At 51.9% G+C, this 19,791-nt stretch overlaps 1 protein-coding gene across 11 annotated transcripts in view; it reads left to right on the forward strand.

Moving 5' to 3' along the window:
• Nucleotides 1-19,791, forward strand: part of AGAP1 (ArfGAP with GTPase domain, ankyrin repeat and PH domain 1) — a 559,406-nt gene that overhangs the window by 537,658 nt on the left and 1,957 nt on the right. For all 11 annotated transcript variants that reach the window (XM_025289491.2, XM_025289492.2, XM_025289493.2 and 8 more), the window contains one exon: nt 17,843-18,098. In XM_025289491.2, the coding sequence (XP_025145276.1) occupies nt 17,843-18,098 (256 nt within the window). The remainder of the gene's footprint in view (nt 1-17,842; nt 18,099-19,791) is intronic.

The raw sequence follows: 19,791 nt of genomic DNA on the forward strand, positions 1-19,791 counted from the left end.
TCCCCACCCAGGGATCGAACTGAGGTCTCCCACATTGAAGGCAGATTCTTTACCAACTGAGCTACCAGGGAAGCCCATAGTGTATGCATGAACCCACTTTTATTTATTTTTGGCTGTGCTAGGTCTTCATTGCTGCTCAGGCTTTTCTCTAGTTGCGTGGAGCTAGGGCTACTCTCTGGAGAAGGCAATGGCACCCCACTCCAGTATTCTTGCCTGGAGAATCCCATGGACAGAGGAGCCTGGTGGTCTATCGCCCATGGGGTCAAAAAGATCGGACATGACTGAGCAACAGAACCACCGCCCCTGCATGTGAGTCTACAGTTATCTCAAATTCTAAGTTACAAAAGCAAAGCAAAATGCATGGTGACTTCTCTGCAAAGGAATCGGGAATCCTTACGGAAATGTCTCACACCAGACCTGAGAAAGTAAGATGGACCTAGAAGACCCTGCTGTGCCAAGAAGCAGGAGACCCACAAGACAAAGGCTGACATGTCACACGGACAGCGGGCTGCACGCACGGCTCCCGCTGGCCAAGCCCAGGGCAGTTCAAGAATCCAAAAGCCGAATGTCAATGGTAGTTTATATGACACACTTTGTTTTTTAAAGTCTAAGGGTCTACAGTGATACTCCAGAAATGTGGGTAGGGTCAGGGGGTGCCTCTTCTTTACAGAAAATGCCAGTTAATTAACAGAAAGAATAAGAGAATGGGAGAAGGCTCTGTCTTTCACCTTGAGAAGGTAATCACTGATCAGGGATCACCAAGTGATGCCACCACACCTGGGGTAAGGTCCAGAGGAACAGGAGACTCACCAGCTCGAGGTATCTGCCTCCAGATCACTTGTTGGTTGTCAGGGGAAGAAGGTTCGGGACAGAGGACAGCACTGAGCACCCCTGCTTCAGCCCTGTGCTCAGGCATCAGGGACTGCCCCCACGCTGCACCCCCTGATTGAAGGGGGTGTGCCTCGCTCCTGTGTAGTGTTCTCGAGAAAAATATGTGACCTGAAGAATCAGACAAAACAGGGTGGGGGCCTTCCACAGTAGACATAGCTTGGAGTGCTTGAAGCAGTCAATGTAATAAAAGACCCAAGTGTGGGGACAGAGTTTGCAGGGGATGTTGTCCGATTAGAGATGGAAGAAATGGGGTGACCAAGAGCATCACCTCTTCATTGACTGACTTAGGAACTGGAAGAAAAATTCAACTCTAGAGAACATTTGGGGATCGTTTTAAAGTGAGAGCATTAGTCATTTAGTCATGTCCGACTCTTTGTGACCCCACGGACTGTAGCCTGCCAGGCTCTTCAGTCCATGGAATTCTCCAGGCAAGAATGCTGAAGTGGGTTGCCATGCCCTCCTTCATGGCATTTTCCTGACCCAGAGATGTTGCAGACAGATTCTTTACCATCTGAGCCACAGGAAAACCATATATGGACCACACTGATTAATATCAGTAATAATATTATATTAATTTTAAGTTCCTGGGATATAATAATATGAGCCATCAAAATACAGGCCCGAAATGTCAGAGACTCACACAGCGGTGTCCACATGAGGGAATAACAGAACACTCAGATTCTGGATTTTATCTTTAATTGTGGCAAAATTCATATAACATAAAATTGACTATTTTAACCAACACTAAGTGTACAGTTCAGTGGCAGTAAGTACATTCACACTGTCATGCAGCCATCATCACCATTCTTTGCAAAACTTTTTCATCTTCCCAAACCAAAACTCTGTCCCCATGAAACGCCAAATCCCACCCCCTCTCCCCCAGCCCTTGACAGCCACCCTTCTATCTTCTGTCTCTATGAATGTGGCTGCTCTCGGGACCTCATGTAAGAGGAATCATACAATATCTGTTTGTGACTGGTTTATTTCACTTAGCCTCATGTCTCCAAGGTTCATAAATCTTGCAGTCTATATCAGAATCCCCTTCGTTTTCAAGGCTGCATAATATTCCACTGCATAGATAGACTACATTTTGTTCCTCTGTTGATGACGTTTTCAGTTGCACCTTTTGGCTATTGTGAGTGATGCTGCTATCAACACAGGGGTACAAATATCCCTTCAAGAACCTTCTTTCAACACTTCTGGCTATAAACCCAGAATTGGAATTGATGGTTGTTGTTGTTGTTGTTCAATCGCTAAGTTGTGTCTGACTCTTTTCAACCCTGTGGACTGCAAAATACCAGGCTCCTCTGTCCTCCAGTGTCTCCCGGATTTTGCTCAAACCCATGTCCATTGAGTTGGTGATGCTACCTAACCATCTCATTCTCTGTCGTCCCCTTCTCCTCCTGCCCTCAATCTTTCCCAGCACCAAGGTCTTTTCCAATGAGTTTTCTCTTTGAATAAGGTGGCCAAAGTATTGCAGTTTCAGCTTCAGCATTAGTCCTTCCAATGAATATTCAGAACTGATCTCCTTTAGGATGGACTGGTTGGATCTCCTTGCAGTCCATGGGACTCTCAAGGGTCTTCTCCAACACCATAGCTCAAAAGCATGAATTCTTCGGCGCTCAGCTTTCTTCACAGTCCAACTCTCACATCCATACATGACTATTGGAAAAACCATAGCTTTGACTAGATGGACCTTTGTTGGCAAAGTAATGTCTCTGCTTTTTAATATGCTGTCTAGGTTGGTCATAACTTTCCTTCCAAGGAGCAAGTGTCTTTTAATTTCATGGCTGCAGTTACCGTCCATAGTGATTTTTGAGCCCAAGGAAAGAAAATCTGTCACTGCTTCCACTTTTCCCCTTTCTATTTGCCATGAAATGATGGATCTGGATGCCATGTCTTATGTTTTCTGTATGTTGAGTTTTAAGCCAGTTTTTTCACTCTTGTTTTTTACCCTCATCAAGAAGCTCTTTAGTTCCTCTTCACTTTCTGCCATTAGAGTGGTATCATCTGCATATCACATCAGGGGCGTAGCTCAGTGGTAGAGTGCACGCTTAGCATCCACGAGGCCCCCAGTTCAATCCCTGGCATCTCCATTTGGAAATATTTCTTTAGTGGGTCTTCCCTCATAGCTCAGTTAGTAAAGAGTCTGCCTGACATGCAGGAGACCCCAGTTCAATCCCTGAGTCAGGAAGATCCTCTGAGAGAGAAAATGGCAACCCACTCCAGTATTCTTGCCTGGAGAATCCCATGGACAGAGGAGCCTGACAGGCTACAGTCAGTCCACAGGGTCCCAAGAGTCGGACATGACTTAGCAACGAAAATGCCACCACCATCTGCATATCTGAGGTTGTTGATCTTTCTCCTGGCAATCTTGATTCCAGCTTGTGATTCATATAGCCCAGCATTTTGCATGATGTACTCTGCATAGAAGTTAAATAAGCAGAATAGCAATGTACAGCCTTGTCATACTCCTTTCCCAGTTTTGAACCAGTCTTGTTCTATGTCTTTTCTAACTGTTGCTTCTTTAGCCACATACCAGACCCTGCAGTAATTCTTTTTAATTTTTTAAGGATCCTCCGTACGATTTTCCCAGAGTCTGGATTTTTGACACATTTAAACTTAGAGTGTTGATTGTCTTGATGAAATCCTTTTTTTTTTTTTTTTTCTAAAAGGCTTTTTTAAAAGTCTCTCAAACATCCTAATGCAGAAGGACAGATTGGAAGAGCGTGGTCTTGGGAGCAGACTTGCCCTGGTCCCCCAGCTGCCTCAGAGAGTGGTCCTGCCCTGGACAAAACCATCCACAGGAAGGGGTTGGGCAGATGGGGTTTCCCAGCTAAGTCAGGTTTTAAAATGTTTTGGGGTGATAGATGTGGAGTAGTAGCTGGTTCTTCACTTGACCGAGTTAGGAAATGACGTAAATCATTTACCATCACAGCGATTCTGTGAAAGTACATGTTAGCATCCAAAAGGCAGAAAGAATGTGGCATCAGAAAACGGCCTTAAAATTTTTTAAAATCTAGCTTTATGGAAACCTCACTGCGGTGAATGGGTGATAACTCTGCCACCAGCAATACTTGAAAGCATCTGGCCCATCCCAGGCCAGCTGGAGAGCTGATGGGGCTCGGCGCAGAATGAAACTGTGGGGTCCATCCCAGGCCAGCTGGAGAGCTGATGGGGCTCGGCGCAGAATGAAACTGTGGGGTCCATCCCAGGCCAGCTGGAGAACTGATGGGGCTCGGCGCAGAATGAAACTGTGGGGTCCCTGTCCAGTATTTATCAGAATCTCAAGGCAGCAACCACAGACCATTAAACTAAGCGCAGGCCCCTTCTGAGCTCAAGGTCCAGCTGAGGGCTTACACCCACGTGGAGCCAGCCCTGGGCGAGTGAACCCTTGAGGTCTTCTTTATGCCGGTATTCCAAGATTCCCTCTCGAGGAAAAAGCTGAGCAGATAGAATCCCGTGTCACCAATGTTTTAATGTCTTAATGTCTTAATATCAAAGACAATGCCACTGGGCAAGTTTAATTCTGTGTCAATTGTGAAAAATAAAACATCTGCCCTGTTCCTGCATCCTGATTCCATTAGATAGAGGTTTGGTGATTTTAAGGAAAGGATTTGTCTTGTTTAATAATAATGCTTTCCTTACTCTAGAGAATTCACAAATTCACATCACTTCTGATGCGTCATTCTTATGATCAGCTCCACCCCATCACAACCAAATTTAGAAGAAAGAAAAAAAAAATACTACCTAATGGATGTGGAGGTTGGGGCCTGATGTTCTGAACATTTAAGATTAGTTGAGAATGAAAAAGCAGCATTATTCATTTGTTGGATCTTCTCTAAGAGGGGTATCTAGTCTTTAATAAAATTTCACTTGTCATTACATTGGAGTAGAATTCATCTTGCCTGGTGTGAGTAGCTGCTGGCAGACCATCCCCACTGTAAGGAGTGTGAGTGTGGATCAAGCTGCCACCCAATCACATTAGTATCTTTCAGCATGTTTCTATGTTTTCATAGTTTGAGAGAAAAAAAAATAACATGCACGTATGTTTTAAATGCCTCCATCCATTTGCAGACTTTCTGGAATGCTTTTCCTCTTTTAAAATCTGTTTTGTTATTGTTATTATTGTTTTGTTTGTTTCCCCATTGAGGAACCACGTGATTCTTCTTCCAGTCCCCTTCTCCACCCCACCCCCTCAGAAAAAAACTAAAAGGAAAATGAAGATTCTTTGCTGTTCAGAATCATTTGTCTTATGTCTTAAAAAAGTAATAATATTACCAAGTACTGTAGTTCTTAAAACCACTGGGCAGTTTTTACTAGAAACCTACTCAGACCTCTCCATCACTTTGGGTTGGCCTCTAACCTGCGGCCTCTGTCTCTCTGCTTGATGACCACTTAGCAGCCACCAGGCCACACTTGGCCCTCTGCCTCTCTCCATTCTGTCCCTCAATTTCTCCTTTAAGAGCCGTGGAGCTCTGGCTCCCTGGTGTTTAAGGGGCACTGGTGCACACCCAGCAAAGGCTTATATCCATTTTACAGTATTCCGAGCGGAGGAAAAGGGCCATTTCTCTTCCCTTATCTGTTTATGATGTGATATGTTCCAAAGCCAGTCCCATCAGCCATGTTATGGTGAACTTAATTCGCTGTGATGGGGGTCCAGGCACCAGGGCTGACGCGAGTACCACCGCCGTGCGTCCCGTTTCATGCCACATTACACGGAATCTCGGACCGCCTCACTTGACTGGCTTGGGCTCCCTCTCGCTTGGCACAGACTTATCGGGATTTATGCTTTTGAATGGTTGTCCACATTTTTCCTAATGTGGGACTACAGAAACATCCAGGGCGTGCGTGGCTTCTGCAGCTCAGCTAGGGTGACTGTGTGAAAACACACACTCAATTTGCAAATTAACTCACAAACTTAATTTGTCAGACTAGCTTTGCGCAGAATAACAGAGGTGTCTGTACTAAAATCCCAGCGAGATGAAATATGCCTGTGAGTGGAAATGACAAGGAGAAGCACAGAGACAAGAAAAGAGTTTGGGTGAGTAGAGGAGGGTTGATACGGCGAGGTTTCTTTCCACTCCTCGTGTTTTGTGGCCTTATTTCTCGATAGGTTAGAAAATAGGGGGAAAGGTTGAAAACTTAAAAATAAAAAATACTTTGAATAAAAATACTGAGAACTTAAAATTTTGAAAAAATGTTGAAAACATGTCATGTGCTTCTGGAACGAATCTGATGTTTGGCCTTTTTCTGCTAGGATCACGTGCTTCCAAAAGTGATTGTCTTAAGAGTTAGACTTCTCTGAATTGCTGTCAGCCTCCCCACTCTGCCTCCTCACGTCTCCACCTGCCCCCTGAACCTGGCCTCTGGGCACCTCACTAACTCCCCCAGCTCTGTCCATTGCATCTGGAAGACAGCCCCCACCCCGCCCCAACTACCTTTTCTAACCTGGTGGCCTCCTGAATGATCAGTGACAGGTTTGAGACAGGTGGGCTATGATTGCAGGAACCAGCAGGTAAACACAGGCCGTTTTCTTTCCTTCTGGGATGAATTTTTCACATGAATGGAGCCTGAGAAAGCAGTGCAGGTCACTCGCAGCAGGCCAGCGTGTAAGACCCTCGGTGGTCTGCCCAGGGAAGGGCTCGGTGACTCCCCCTCTTCAGGTCCAGGTCTGGTAGCAGCCGGGCAGCATCTGTATGTTGGAGAGGCCTGGCAGCTGCGTCCTGGCCATGTCTCTGGGCGTCACCGAGGTGGTTGAGAGCTGTGAGTGGGTGGCTGCCCCTGGGTGCTACTTGATGTACAGATGGATTTGTCCAAATGGAAAGCTCAAGAGAGGCGTTCCTTTGTGTAGATCCGATGAGAGGGGAGATGTCTGGGGGGACATCGCGGCGCTCACCCAGTCCCCAGGCAACAGCGAGGACCTGCCATCCATCATTTACCCCCAGAGCAGACACCCCTGGGGGCCTTAAACCTCCTCTCCGGGAGGAAATCGGGGTCCCCGAGAGGCCGGGTCTCTTCTTCCCTGAGAGCAACAATGCATCGCAGACTCCTGACAAGTTGTGGAGTTGAGCCAGTGTTCGTTCATGAATTCACCCAATACCTTCTCTTTCCCAGGCCGGCGCAAGCCAGTCACCCAGCCTGACTGCTCCTTTATTCCTGCTTGGAGGTTCCGAAGCAATATCCCCATAGGTTGTCTCCAAGGTTTAGAGGGATGATGTTGTATCTGCACTCCTGCTTGGATCCTGGGATGTTTTCCCACTCAGCCTGGTCGAGTTCCAAACAGGCAGGGGCTGGGAGGCTCCTGGTGCTCGTGACCGCAAAGCCGCGAGGGCCCCGGGCCTCCACCTGGACCTCAGCCTGAGATGTGGGGGGAGACGGGCGCACGGACTCACGCCTTCCAGGATGACGCAGGGCTGACTGAGCCCATGTGTCCTGGGCCTACCCCTGGGCAAGGATGGCACTCCCGGGCTTCCCCAGGCCGTCCCCTGGCCCCACACCCACCGGCTCCCAGCACCTGCCACCTGGCGCACTTGACTGTAATAAGCCTAATACAGTTGACTTTATTTAATTAATAATGATCCTCTTCTGTTCCTCTGAGCTCATAAAGCACCCCGCAGGTTGGCAAAAACACTCATAATATCGATCCAGAGTCAGGCAGGATATTTATTTTGTCTTTGCCCCGTGAGCATAAATCCTTGTCCGTCCCCTCCTGCTCTCCTCTGCGTGTGGAATTTACAGTGGCCAGTTTCTTAAAAGCTTTCGGTAATTAAGGAATAAACAGCCATCGGTCTTTGTTGGTCCTCCTCCTCCTCCTCCTCCGTCCATCCCGAGCCCGGGCCCCCTTGGCAACGCGGCCAGGGGAGAAGGCATGCGTGCGGGGCTCGCAGCGGGCCGGGGTCTCCCCCTGCCGAGAGAGGAAGCCCCTCTGTTTTCCTAACATATTGTTCCAGCCCCCTCTACCACGCCTCCCCTCCCAGTTCCTGTTTTGCTTGAGGCCAAAAGACACTTGGGAAATTCCTTGCTGCTAGCTAGCACTCTTCCTGTCCTCTTGGGTCACCGTGAAAGCTGTGCGGGTCTCCTCCAATTTCCCCTCGTCCTCCCTAAGGACATTCCTGCACTCCAATATACTTGGCTACAGAAATCTCCTTTAAAATCACCATTGAAAAAAATCCTTCCCCACCCCGTGAGCAGGGGGGAAAGCAAATAGATGTTTCTGAAAGGAGCAGGGTGACGAGCACTCAGGAAGTTCTTGGCCCTTTAGCATTTGGGGGGTGAGTTTCCCATAAAAATGAACGCATGAGACTTGACACTGCTTGGGCTTTTGGGAAAGGCTGTTCATCACCCCCCGACCCCGATGTCTTATCCAGAGAAAGCCGCGTTTGTGGAGACGGGAAGGCCGAGGCCAGAATCACCGCAGGACCACTCCTGACATCCTCCCAGAATATCATCCGTCCTGCCTCAACGACGGGCAAGGACCTGGGGGACATCCGGTCACAGCTCCCGTGTCTGCCCCTGGTGACCACACAACGGAGCTGAAAGCCAGTCAGAAGCGTCATGGTTATTTACTAAAGCGGTGTTTTCTGGGAATCCAACCCATTAACCTTGTCACCCCCTTGGCAGCCCCCTGGACCATCCCTGCCAGACCCCGGATGCAGCTGGTGGCAGTGGAGTGGGTCTGCATCCCCCCAGCCACCCAGCGCACAAGGGACCCACCGCAGCAAGAAGGGTTTCTTTAAAGAGGGTGGCCCAGATCCGGTCCAGGAGCCTCTCACTCAGCCCCGAGGTTCCCTGAGGGTCTTTGAGACCCGCCCTGCCCTTTGCTGCTCACCTACACGCGTTTGTGCTGCTCAGGTGATGTCATTGCACCCACAGCGACAGGTCCCCCGGGAACCTGGCTTCTGTCCTGAGTGCTGGCATCTGCTTTGGCTTCCATTCCCACAGCCCCTCCACCACCACCCCATGCCCACCCCTCCTCCCCAGACACACATACATGCACTGGTGATTTCCTTTCTCTTCATTCCCAAATAATTTTTGGTAAGGAAAAAAAAAAAGGGGAAACAGCCGGATTGTCTGCATCCATGCTCAGTCGCTTCAGTCGTGTCTGACTCTTTGCGAGCCCATGGACTGTAGCCCCCCAGGCTCCTCTGACCATAGTATTCTCCAGGCAAGAATACTGGAGCGGGTTGCCATGCTCTCCTCCAGGGGATCTTCCCGAGCCAGACAGATTGTCGAGATCAGCGCTTTTCCTCTACAAAGATGAACATGTTCTAGACCCAGTGATAAAGATGTTCTTGATCACCACTGAGCACTTGGCTTAGGAGATGTGTCTGGAGGGGCTGGACTTCTACTGAGTAATTTAAACACCTGTCTGTGGCTTGTGCTGCCCTCCACCCTGGGTGGTACAGCTCAAGATTCTGCAAAGTGACTCATACCTGACCCTCCACCAGGTGCTGAGATGGCTGAAGAGAGCAGGCAGGCAGGATGTTGGGGACAGAGCTGGAATCCCATAACCCAGGAGATGCCCTTCTAGACAGGGTCAAGTGTCCTTACCTGGGAGGCAGCAGAGCCCAGAGGAAGAGCTCAGGCCGTGACCACCAGGGGCAGCCACTTAGCCATCACAGGTCAGGGACCCAGCAAGACTTTCTTCACCTTCTAAAACGACTAAAGTCAGCTTCTCTGGTGGCTCAGGGGTGAGGAATCCGCCTGCCAATGCAGGAGATGTGGATTCCATCCCTGGGTTGGGAAGATCCCACATGCTGTGGAGCAACCCAGCCTGGGTGCCCCAACTACTGAGCCGGTGCTCTGGAGCGTGGAAGCTATGACTAGAGAGTAGCCTCTGCTTGTTGAAACTAGATGAAAGTGCACGCAGCAATGAAGACCCAGCACAGCCAAAAATAAGTAAAATAAAATGAGGGGAACGGTGGCAGGACCTACCCACCAGGTCATCAGGGTGAAACTGCATAATCGCCCAGCCCGACAGCTAACACGCCAGCAGTACCTAGTAAACATCAGCTCTGATGCTGCTGGGGATTTTCCCGGTGTACAGAGCAGAGTCCAGCTATTTAACAGTGACCTGTCTGTGGATCGATCACCAGAAGCCCATTGCTTGGCCCAGGCCTGAATTAGGAAATAAAGGTCAAAAAAGGATGAGGAAGGCCAAGGTTTACTGTAAAACACAAGCAGAGATTGACACATACCCGTGCGCGCCCCGTCACTTCAGTCGTGTCCAACTCTTGGCAAACCTGTGGACGGTAGCCCGCCAGGCTCCTCTGTCCTTGGGATTCTCTAGACAAGAATACTGGAGTGGATTGCCACGCCCTCCTCCAGAGGATCTTCCTGACCCAGACATCAAACCCGCGTCTCCTACCTGGCAGGCGGATTCTTTACCACTGAGCCACCTGGGAAGCCCGTGTATATACGAGCTATATACACATATACTGCATACTATACTATGCTGTGCATCCTGTATACACAGCCCGTGTATATAGTAGCATATACACACTACTGTATATAAAATAGACAACCAATACGGGCCTTCTGTATAGCACAGGAAACTCTACTCAGCACTGTAACAGCCTATATGGGGTAAGAATCTACAAGAGTGGACGCATGTGTATGTGTGACTGATTCACTTTGCTGTACACCTAAACCAACACACCGTTGTAAATCAACTATACTCCAATAACATTTGTTTTAAAAAAAGAAGGAAGAAAGAAAAAATTACACACACAAACCCCAGCAAACACTGTTGAGGACAAAGTGCTAGTCACGTCACACGCGCGGCGGCGCTCCCGCTCCCTGGGGTAAGTCGGCCCTGGCCCCCGTCCGGCGGCTGAACCGCTATGACAGCCACCCTTCCCTGATGCCCCTTCCGTTACGTGAGGGCAGGTGAGCCCTCGCTGTGGGCGCTGTCCCTGTGGTCACTGTGATCACTGCCGTCGCCTGGCTGGTCTTGCCCAGGTGCCACCCTTGGCTTCTGGATGCCTGCAGACCTCGCCTGGCTCTCCAGTGACCCCGTGTGCCCCCAGAGCTGAGCTCTGCAGTGGCCTTCCGGCACCCAGCCCAGCAGCCCTTGCCCCTGTGGAACCGGCCCCAGGGACCCATGGGGCACCCAGCCCAGCCCACACATGGGTCATTGCTGCAGAGATTGGAGGAAAGCGCTCCTTCCCCGCAGCCCTGACCTCACACATTTTCTTCTGCAAAACACAAATGGTCATGTCTTGTCTCTGATCTCCCCTGTCATCATCTTCTCTTGACTCTAACCTTGATTCTGTCGTGGTCTGAGTTGGCCATCCTTGCCACGTGGGCGTCACCTGGTGTATTTAATAGGCCCCAGGAGTTACACTCACACCACCATGGACAGGAGGGGACCAAAGCCAGCACTCGTCCACGCTCAGGCCTGCGTGGACAGGAGGGGACCAAAGCCAGCACTCGTCCACGCTCAGGCCTGCGTGGGCTAGAAAGCCCTCCTGCCTGTCCCATCAAGTCCCCACCAGCTAGAGGGCTTCCTCCTCCGCAGGCCAGTCTTGACGGCCCGTGCCACTCCATCCGCCCTGTCAAACCTGGATGGTGTGGGCTTCCCCAGCCCTTTATGTCTAGCTGCCCCAGCTCACAAAAGGAAAAGCCGCGTCCATCAGTTACAGAATCCACCCTTTCCCCCACCGGCTGAAGCCTGGCGCAAAAATGCCCCATCTCATTTGTCCTGAAGGCTTTCCTTAATGTCCTGACTTCCCCACGTAGGGCCACACCTCCACTGTCACACACGCATGGCATCCAGCTTCTGACACGTAGTGGAAGTGAAAGCCACTCAGTCGTGTCCGACTCTTTGCGACCCCAGGGACTATACAGTCTATGGAATTCTCCAGGCCAGAATTCTGGAGTGGGAGCCTTTCCCTTCTCCAGGGATCGAACCCAGGTCTCCCACATTACAGGAGGATTCTTTACCAGCTGAGCCACAAGGGAAGCCCAAGAATACTGGAGTGGGTAGCCTATCCCGTCTCCAGGGGATCTTCCCAACCCAGGAATCGAACCAGGGTCTCCTGCATTGCAGGCAGATTCTTTACCAACTGAGCTATCAGAGACACATAGGTCACTCGTAAAAACATGGCGGGTGCTCCGGGGTCAGGCATCATCAACAAAGCCAGGTGCTGCCGTCACCGTGATCACCGTCGCCTTCAGCACCGTCTCGGGAAGCACACCCACGTCTGGGAGTCAGCACCCCCTGAACTGCTGCTTGCCCTTGATTCCGCCCAGCAGGCCCTAAATCTGCAGGTTGCAGGTAAGGCGTGCCCCGGGGACTGCCTTTGGTGGCTCCTCGGCCAAGTCTGCACCCCTCAAGGTCACGCGTGTGGCACAGCCTCATCTGTCAGGCTGCAGGCCCAGCGGACCCCGCAGGACTCTGGACTCAGGGCCTCCGGGACCTCGGATCCTGGATTCACACACCAGGTAGCTTCCGGGGCCCAGAGGGGCCCAGCAGGTCACCTGGAAAGGGCTTCCCCTTAGGCAAGAAGGAGAGGAAAACATTTATCGTTGTGCCTTCGGTTGCGTCTTGTCTTTCTCTTTGGGGGACCGGCTGGTGTCTTTCTTCTGATCAGTGGCCCGTTCTCTCATTTTCCCTGCTCCCTTGCGGTTGATTTATTTAAAGGTGTGTCAGCATGGGGCTCAAATGAGGAGCAGCCGGGCCTCTTCCTCTCTGCTGACGGCCGGCCATGCCAATAATTCATTTTTTAGCTCATTAGCTAACGGAGGCTGTGAGCAGCGGGCCTCCAGGGGACTGGAATGAGGTGAGGTGATGTACTGCTGCCTACACTGCTCTTGAACTGGCCTTCCTCGGGGAAATGAGAGGCTGGGCTGAGATGACAAGCCAGGGGTCCCAGAGTCACCACTGGGGTACCCGTGCTTTGGTATTGTGGTTTCTCGGGGCAGTTGGTTTTAGACAGGCTGTTCTAGGGACTTCCCTGGTGGTCCAGGGGTGAAGAATCCACCTTGCAGTGCAGGGCACGTGGATTTGATCCCTGGTCAGGGAGCTCAGATCCCCGTCTCCACGTGCCACGGAGCAACTAAAGCCCACGTGCCACAGCTAGAGATCCCAGATGATACAACAAAGATACCATGAGCCGCAGCTGAGACCCAGCACAGCCAGATGAGTAAATAAATAGAATGATTTTTCTTCTGTCTTTTAAAAATTAATTCATTTATTTTAATTGGAGGATAGTCACTTGACAATATCGGGGTGGTTTTCTCCACACGCTGACATGAGTCAGCCACAGGTGCACAAAGAAAGCTCGCAGGAAAGGAGTCGCTGTCAGAGGACCTGTCCTCCACGTGTTAACTGTTGGCACAAAAGCCGCGCGGAGACGATGGGCCATGTGGCTGCCCAGCGTCGGTCAGACCAGCTGCTGTAACAAAATACCGTGAACTGGGGGAAGACGGGGTGGGGAGCGTTCGATAACAGAAACCTCTCTTCTGGAGCTAAGGCCAGCCTCACCCAGTTCCAGAGGCTGAGAGTCCAAGGTCAGGCTGTGGGCAGGGCTGGTGGAGGCCTCCCTCTGGCCGGCAGGCAGCCCTGCTGGCTCTGTCCCCACGTGGCCTTAGCTCTGGGCACGCCGAGAAAGCTTCCTCTTCTTACCTGAGGACCACGACCTCATTCAACCTTAATTCCTTCCTCGAAGTTCTGTCTCCAAATACCGTCACACTGGGAGGTGGGGCTTCAACACTTGGATTTGGCGGGGAGGGGAGGGACAGATATAATTCAGCCCAGTAGCATCCAGGAGGGCTTTAGATATCTCAAGGCTGTGGGCAGAGGCCCACCAGACTTGGCCCCAGAGGCCCTGACAGCTTTGGGGTGGCTTGAATTTGCTGAGCACTCGTCACCCCAGTCTCTCAGGCCCACCTGCACCCAGGAGTGGGAGGCCCGCAGGTCCCCCCTGGGTTTGTCAAGGCCTCTGTCCAGGGACCCCACCCCTCCCTGCTGAGCATGTTGCCCAAGAGAAGCTCTTATCTACAGGCACCTTAAAGTACCCAGTGGGTGTTTCAGGCCCCACCCTCCAGCCATCAACACCGCTGTGTCACCCAGAACACCCCCACGGTGAGCTCTCGCGTGCACGATTGTGGCAAGAATCATGAGAGATGTCAATCATCCCAACGCCCACGGCTGCTCTTTTGCCAGGTGAGCACGGCGGCCAGGCAGAGCATCATCCAAACACGAGACTTCGAATCCCAAAGCCACCTTGCCTGCTGGAGATGTCACTGTGCCCATTTCACAGGTGAGGAAACAAAGGCCCTGGAAGTTACTGAAGTCGAAAAGGTCTGCAGCGCAAAGGAAAAGATGAAGACCTAAACCCCAGCCTCTCCAACACCGAAAAACCGCAGCCTTTTATCTCCATGTCAGTTCTCTTTTGCCTCCCTCTGGCCACAGCAGGAAGCACGCAGCATTAAGCTTTCCTCCCCGTGTGTTAGCCCGGGCAAAAAATCACAGGACATGGCCTGTAAATGGTATTAAGTGGTGTATCAGGGCTTAGTTGTCCCACGGCATGTGGGATCTTAGTTCCCCAACCAGGAATTGAACCCGTGTCCTGGTGGGCTTCCGTCTATGGGGTCGCACAGAGTCTGACACGACTGAAGTGACTTAGCAACAGCAGCAGCAGCAGCAGCCCCTGCGTTGGAAGGCAGATTCTTAACCACTGGACTATCAGGGAAGTCCCAGAGTCTTCCTCTTAAAGAAGGCTCCCCAAGGGACTTCCCTGGTGGTCCAGTGGTTAAGACTCCACACTTCCACACAGGGGACAAGAGTTTGATCCCTGGTCAGGGAACTAATGCCTCACATGCCTTGTTGCCAAAAAAAAATATATCTTGAACCAAATAAAAATGAAAATGCAGCATATCAACTTAAAAAAAAGAAGACACCCTAAATGGTATGTGCGTTTAGCCCCACAAAACCTGGACCCGCCTTTGTTATGTATTGGGAACCACACTGGTTTTTAAAAGCGAAGGACAGCTTAAATGCACTCATCATTCAGATGCCTGTGAGTTCAGTGAATACAGGTGAGCCTGGGAGGCTGGGGTGGGGAGGGTGGGACTCCCCCGGGGAGCATTCTGACCACAGGAGAGCAGCCAGAAGCTGTGGGTCTGACCTCGTTCTTTGGCTGGGGCATTCGCACATGAAAAGAAAATGGGATAATTGCAGTTAGCGCTGGAGCTCCTGTGTTCCGTCCTCTGGTTTACCCCTGAATGATTTGGCAATGAGTATTAAAATCAACCGGAGCAGAATAAAAGGCGTCTGATTTTAATGCCAACCAAAAAAAATGAGAACTAGCCGATTGGAACTTGAAAATCTGGATGTATGCTACCCCCTCCTCCACTGTCCCTTTTCATTTAATTCACGTTTTGCTCTTTGGCGATTTATGAAATGTATCAACATATGTTTAATACATTTTAAATAAGGTTTTTAAATAACATGAAAAACACGGCCAGTCCTGGGTTTTTTGTCTTTCCACCTCCTTCACTATTTTCCAAGATGTTCCCAGAGCTTTTGTGCCCGTCCTCTGGCCCAGGCGAGGGGTGGTATGCAGCGGCCTTGGAGCTCCGGGGTGTGAGTCCTCAGCTGTGGCCACGTGTTCCTCCTGGAAATCTCCGAATGAAAGGGTCGGGGGTCGCTCTGGGGTCACTGGTATGGACCGGGAAGTGAAGCAAAACTAATCCAGATTTACTCCTGGAAGAATTTGTTTGCCTAAGTATTTAAAAACAGATTAGGGCTAACCCGACACTGGATCACTAGGGGCAATGTAAACACGGGTAAAAGGTGTAAACACGGTCGTTTTTTTCCCTGGAAGAAAAAAGTGTCCCGGTAACCAGTTTTCTTTCTCGGGCCTGGCGGAGGCCCCAGGTGATTCCTCTGAGCGGTTTGTTAGCTGTGTACCCCGCTGACACCCCCGAAGGAAATGCTGAGTTTTAGGGGAGGGCAGTGGCGGGTCCCTGCATGTGTAAGTCTCCACGGGTAATCTCTGTCCCTTCTCATCCGCAGGGCTTCCGTTTCTTCTCTCATCAGCCTCAGCAGAAAGCATTTGTCGGGCCTGAAATGCACAACCCCCACCCCCCCGCCACCAGGGCCACCCCCACCCCACCCCAGCACCCCTGCCCCGCTTCCTTCTGTTCCCCAGACGCTCTCATTTCAAGAGCTCCTTGCGAAATCTCACTTCAGTCTTTTGCATTTTTTCTGCCCCCCATTCCCCCCCACCGCCAGCAGCACTGTGATCTTGAGGATCTCTGAGTTGTTCTCAGTGGTTTTCACCCCTTATTTGAGGAGCCAGAACTGAAATCCACCGGTAGCGGCGGGAGGGCAGGAGTGGACGGCCGGGGCCCCTTCCTTCCGGCCCCTGTAAGCACACCTTGCTGTCTGTTTCTCTCTTTCTTCAGCTCTTCCTCCCATCCTGCCCGCCCCTGCCTTCTCCCAGGCCTCGGTCCAGTGTGTCCAGCTGCTCTGTGTTTTTTGGAGCTGGGGCGGGGGCGGGCTGTGACCACACCCACCCAACCAGGGTGGTGCTTTGGGGGAGGGGCAGCTGCCATTCTCAAGGCCCCTCCCCCGAGACCCCCACCCTCTCCGTCCCGGATGTCCTGCACCCCTGCTCAGCCTCAGGGGGCCGCCCGCCTGCCTATAGACTAGGCCCCATCACACTTTCCCTCAGAAACCCAGCTGCTCTTTAGCAGGAAGGACTTGGGGTTTTTTTTTTTTTCTGTCTTTTTTATTTGCTTGAAAACTTTTTGTTATTGGAGTATAATTGCTTTACCATGTTGCGTGCGTTTCTGCTGTACCGCGAAGGGAGTCAGCTACGTGTGCGCAGGTATCCCCTCCGTCGTGAGCCTTCCTCCACAACACCCCACCCCACCCCATCCATCGAGACCCCCACAGAGCTCCGCGCTGGGCTCCCTGCGCCGCATGCAGCAGCCTCGCGCTGGCTGTGTCACACGTGGTAGTGCGTGTGTCAGTGACACTTTCCCAGTTCGTGGCCCCCCACCCCGCCGTACCCACGGATCCATTCTCCGCATCCGCGTCTATTTCTGCCCTAAAAAGGAAAGAAACTGAGTCATTTTGTAGAGACGTAGATGGACCTAGAGACTGTCATACATCGCGGAGTAAGTCAAAAAGGGAAACACAAATGTCATGCATGGTGAATACGTGAATGTGAAGGACTCGTGGACGCCCCGCACTGGGGTTTCCCCGGGTGTCGGGAGAGCAGACAGTCAGCAGGAACATGAGCTTCGCTTGGGTCTCCTTCCCAGTCTCCCCACTGGAGTCGCTGCTCTTTCACGTGTGTTCTGCAGCCACATTTTCTTCCCCGGGAGGGTGGAGCATATGGACTCGAAGTTCAACACACACACCCCCTCCTGGGCAGATGCTAAGCCCTCAAAGGTCACATCAGGTGGGGGTGTCTGCCCGCCACCCTGCCCCGGGGACTCCAGCCAAGTGCTCTGGGATCCCGGCCCTGACCGTGGCTGCTCAACCCTGTGGCTCGGGCCTCTGGCCTGTGGCATCCACCCTGCATGGTGCAGGCCCCAGGTAGCACAGGGCGCTTCTTCTGGGGCCACGAAAAGCAAAAGAAATCTAGCCCGACCCCTGGCTCTCACACCTTAGGGTATCAGAATCCCCTGCAGGGCTGGTGAAAACGCTTCCTTCCAGGGGTTCTGGCGGGGGGCGGGGCTGGGATGGGGCCTGAGAATCTGCATCCCTAACAGGGGCCCAGGTGGTGCTCCAGATGGGGATCACTTTGTACGCTGCTGGGCAGGCTTTCCTGGGTGGCTTCCTGGTTCCGGTGAGCACACCTGTCTCCTCCGTCCCCTCTCCCCTGGTGGCCTCCTGGGCACACACCACACGGGCTGGTGGCAGGGCAGAGGGGTCGCCTCCGTCCTCCCCCCCGGGATTGTGACCGCGTCCGTCTGCTGGCTCTTGCAGGGAAGAGAAGGAACGGTGGATCCGGGCCAAGTACGAGCAGAAGCTCTTCCTGGCCCCGCTGCCCTGCACGGAGCTGTCCCTGGGCCAGCACCTGCTGCGGGCCACGGCCGACGAGGACCTGCGGACAGTCATCCTGCTGCTGGCGCACGGCTCCCGGGACGAGGTGAACGAGACCTGCGGGGAGGCTGACGGCCGGACGGCGCTGCACCTGGCCTGCCGGAAGGGCAACGTGGTCCTGGCCCAGCTGCTCATCTGGGTAGGTGGCCCAGCGCCCGCCGGGGAGCCCGGGCGAGGCGGGTCCTTGTGCCGCTCCCAGGGGGAAGGCGGTGGGCACCCACCTGAGAAGTGGGAAATACTAGGAATCAGACAGTTAGCATTGAGGTTTGGGGTGGGCCCCCTGCCTTTCAGCCCACCTGTGTGAGGGACCACACAAAATCACCAATTTAAAAGGGAGGAATGAACTCAGGGGGGCGTGCCCCCCCAATGCAGGCAGAGTGCTCCGCTCTGCACAGCACTTGCTGCAATTTCTGCCAAGTTCATCTTTGCTGTGACCCCCTCGGGTCAAACTTAGTTGCTGATGACCCTGTTGTTCTTTTACAAAAATGCCCATCATTTTTGAGGGCAGAGAGGTGGAGAGGGTGGATATAAATGGAACAGTCGGTGTGGTTTTCCCATTACCACCCCTTTGGGTTTTTCATTCACCTAATGCAGAACTGTCGGACCCTCCACCTTGAGATTTGACGTGGTAGGAGTTTGTCAAAGGGCTTCTTCTGATTAATTTCTACTTCGAAAAGTTTATCTTTTTACATTTCTGTTGAGGCATATGCCATGCAGCTGGAATGGGTAAAAGAAAGGGAGAACATCACTTCTGCTTCCGAGAAGCCCACTTACCCTCCACAGCAGCTACCTGCACACCTCTGGGGTCCTCGGCCAGGGGAGGTTCCCCCATTCCAAGGATGGCAGAAAGCTGAACTGAGGGGGTCCCTAGACAGGAAGGGGTGATGTGTGCTCACAGTACTGGGACCCTGTCCAGAAGCAGGGGGCTCATCTCCTCCTACCCCCAGGGCAGGGCATGGCCTGTCCAATGCAGCCGAGGAGGATGCTACATTCTACATATTCTCCCTGACTCTCGGGAGAATTAGATGCAGAGGTATCAGAATCACTCAGTGTTCAGCTTCCTGTTATAAAAGCAATTGCGTATGAATCTGCCGGGGCTGCCCTGACAAAATACCAGAGACCAGGGGGCTCAAACAGCAGAAATGTATTTTTTCACGGTTCTAGAGGCCAGAAGTCCAAGGTCAAGGTGACAGCAGGGCCTTTTTTCCTTGAGGCCTCTCCCTGGCTTGCAGACAGCTGACTTCTCACTGTGTCCTTGCCGGGCCTTTCCTCTGTGTGTGAGCATCCCTGGTGTCTCTCTTTTCTTATAAGGACATCGGTCACGTTGGATTAGAGCATTACCCATATGACCTCAGTTAACCTTAATTATCTCTTTAAAAGCGCTGTCTCCAACCACAGGCACGTTCTGAAGTACTAGGGGTTAAGACTTCAACATAAGAAGTTGTGGAGGGAGAGAAGACGGTTAGCTCCATTAACAAATCGCATGCCATCTTTCCCCCTCACAATGGCCAAGAGTCCCTTTCATGCTGACGCTTCCTGAAGACAAGAGATGAGACTCTCATCCATTGTGGTGGAAGAAGTGATCGTCAGTCCACCCTCTCTCAAGACCCGGAAGCTTAAAAACATTGGTGTAATTTAATCTCGTTATTTCCCCTTCTAGTCATCACCCTTGACCATCAGAGATCCTGAGACAGAGTCAACAGGAGGACATACATCACAGCAGTTCACACCAATGGCGGCTTGACCACAAATGTGTCGCCACCAAGGACAGAGGAACTGAATTACGCCCATGGGGAGGAATACTATGTGGCTCTTAGGAGTCACGCATGTGA

Source organism: Bubalus bubalis, chromosome 6, assembly GCF_019923935.1.
Source record: "Bubalus bubalis isolate 160015118507 breed Murrah chromosome 6, NDDB_SH_1, whole genome shotgun sequence".
Classification (NCBI taxonomy): domain Eukaryota; kingdom Metazoa; phylum Chordata; class Mammalia; order Artiodactyla; family Bovidae; genus Bubalus; species Bubalus bubalis.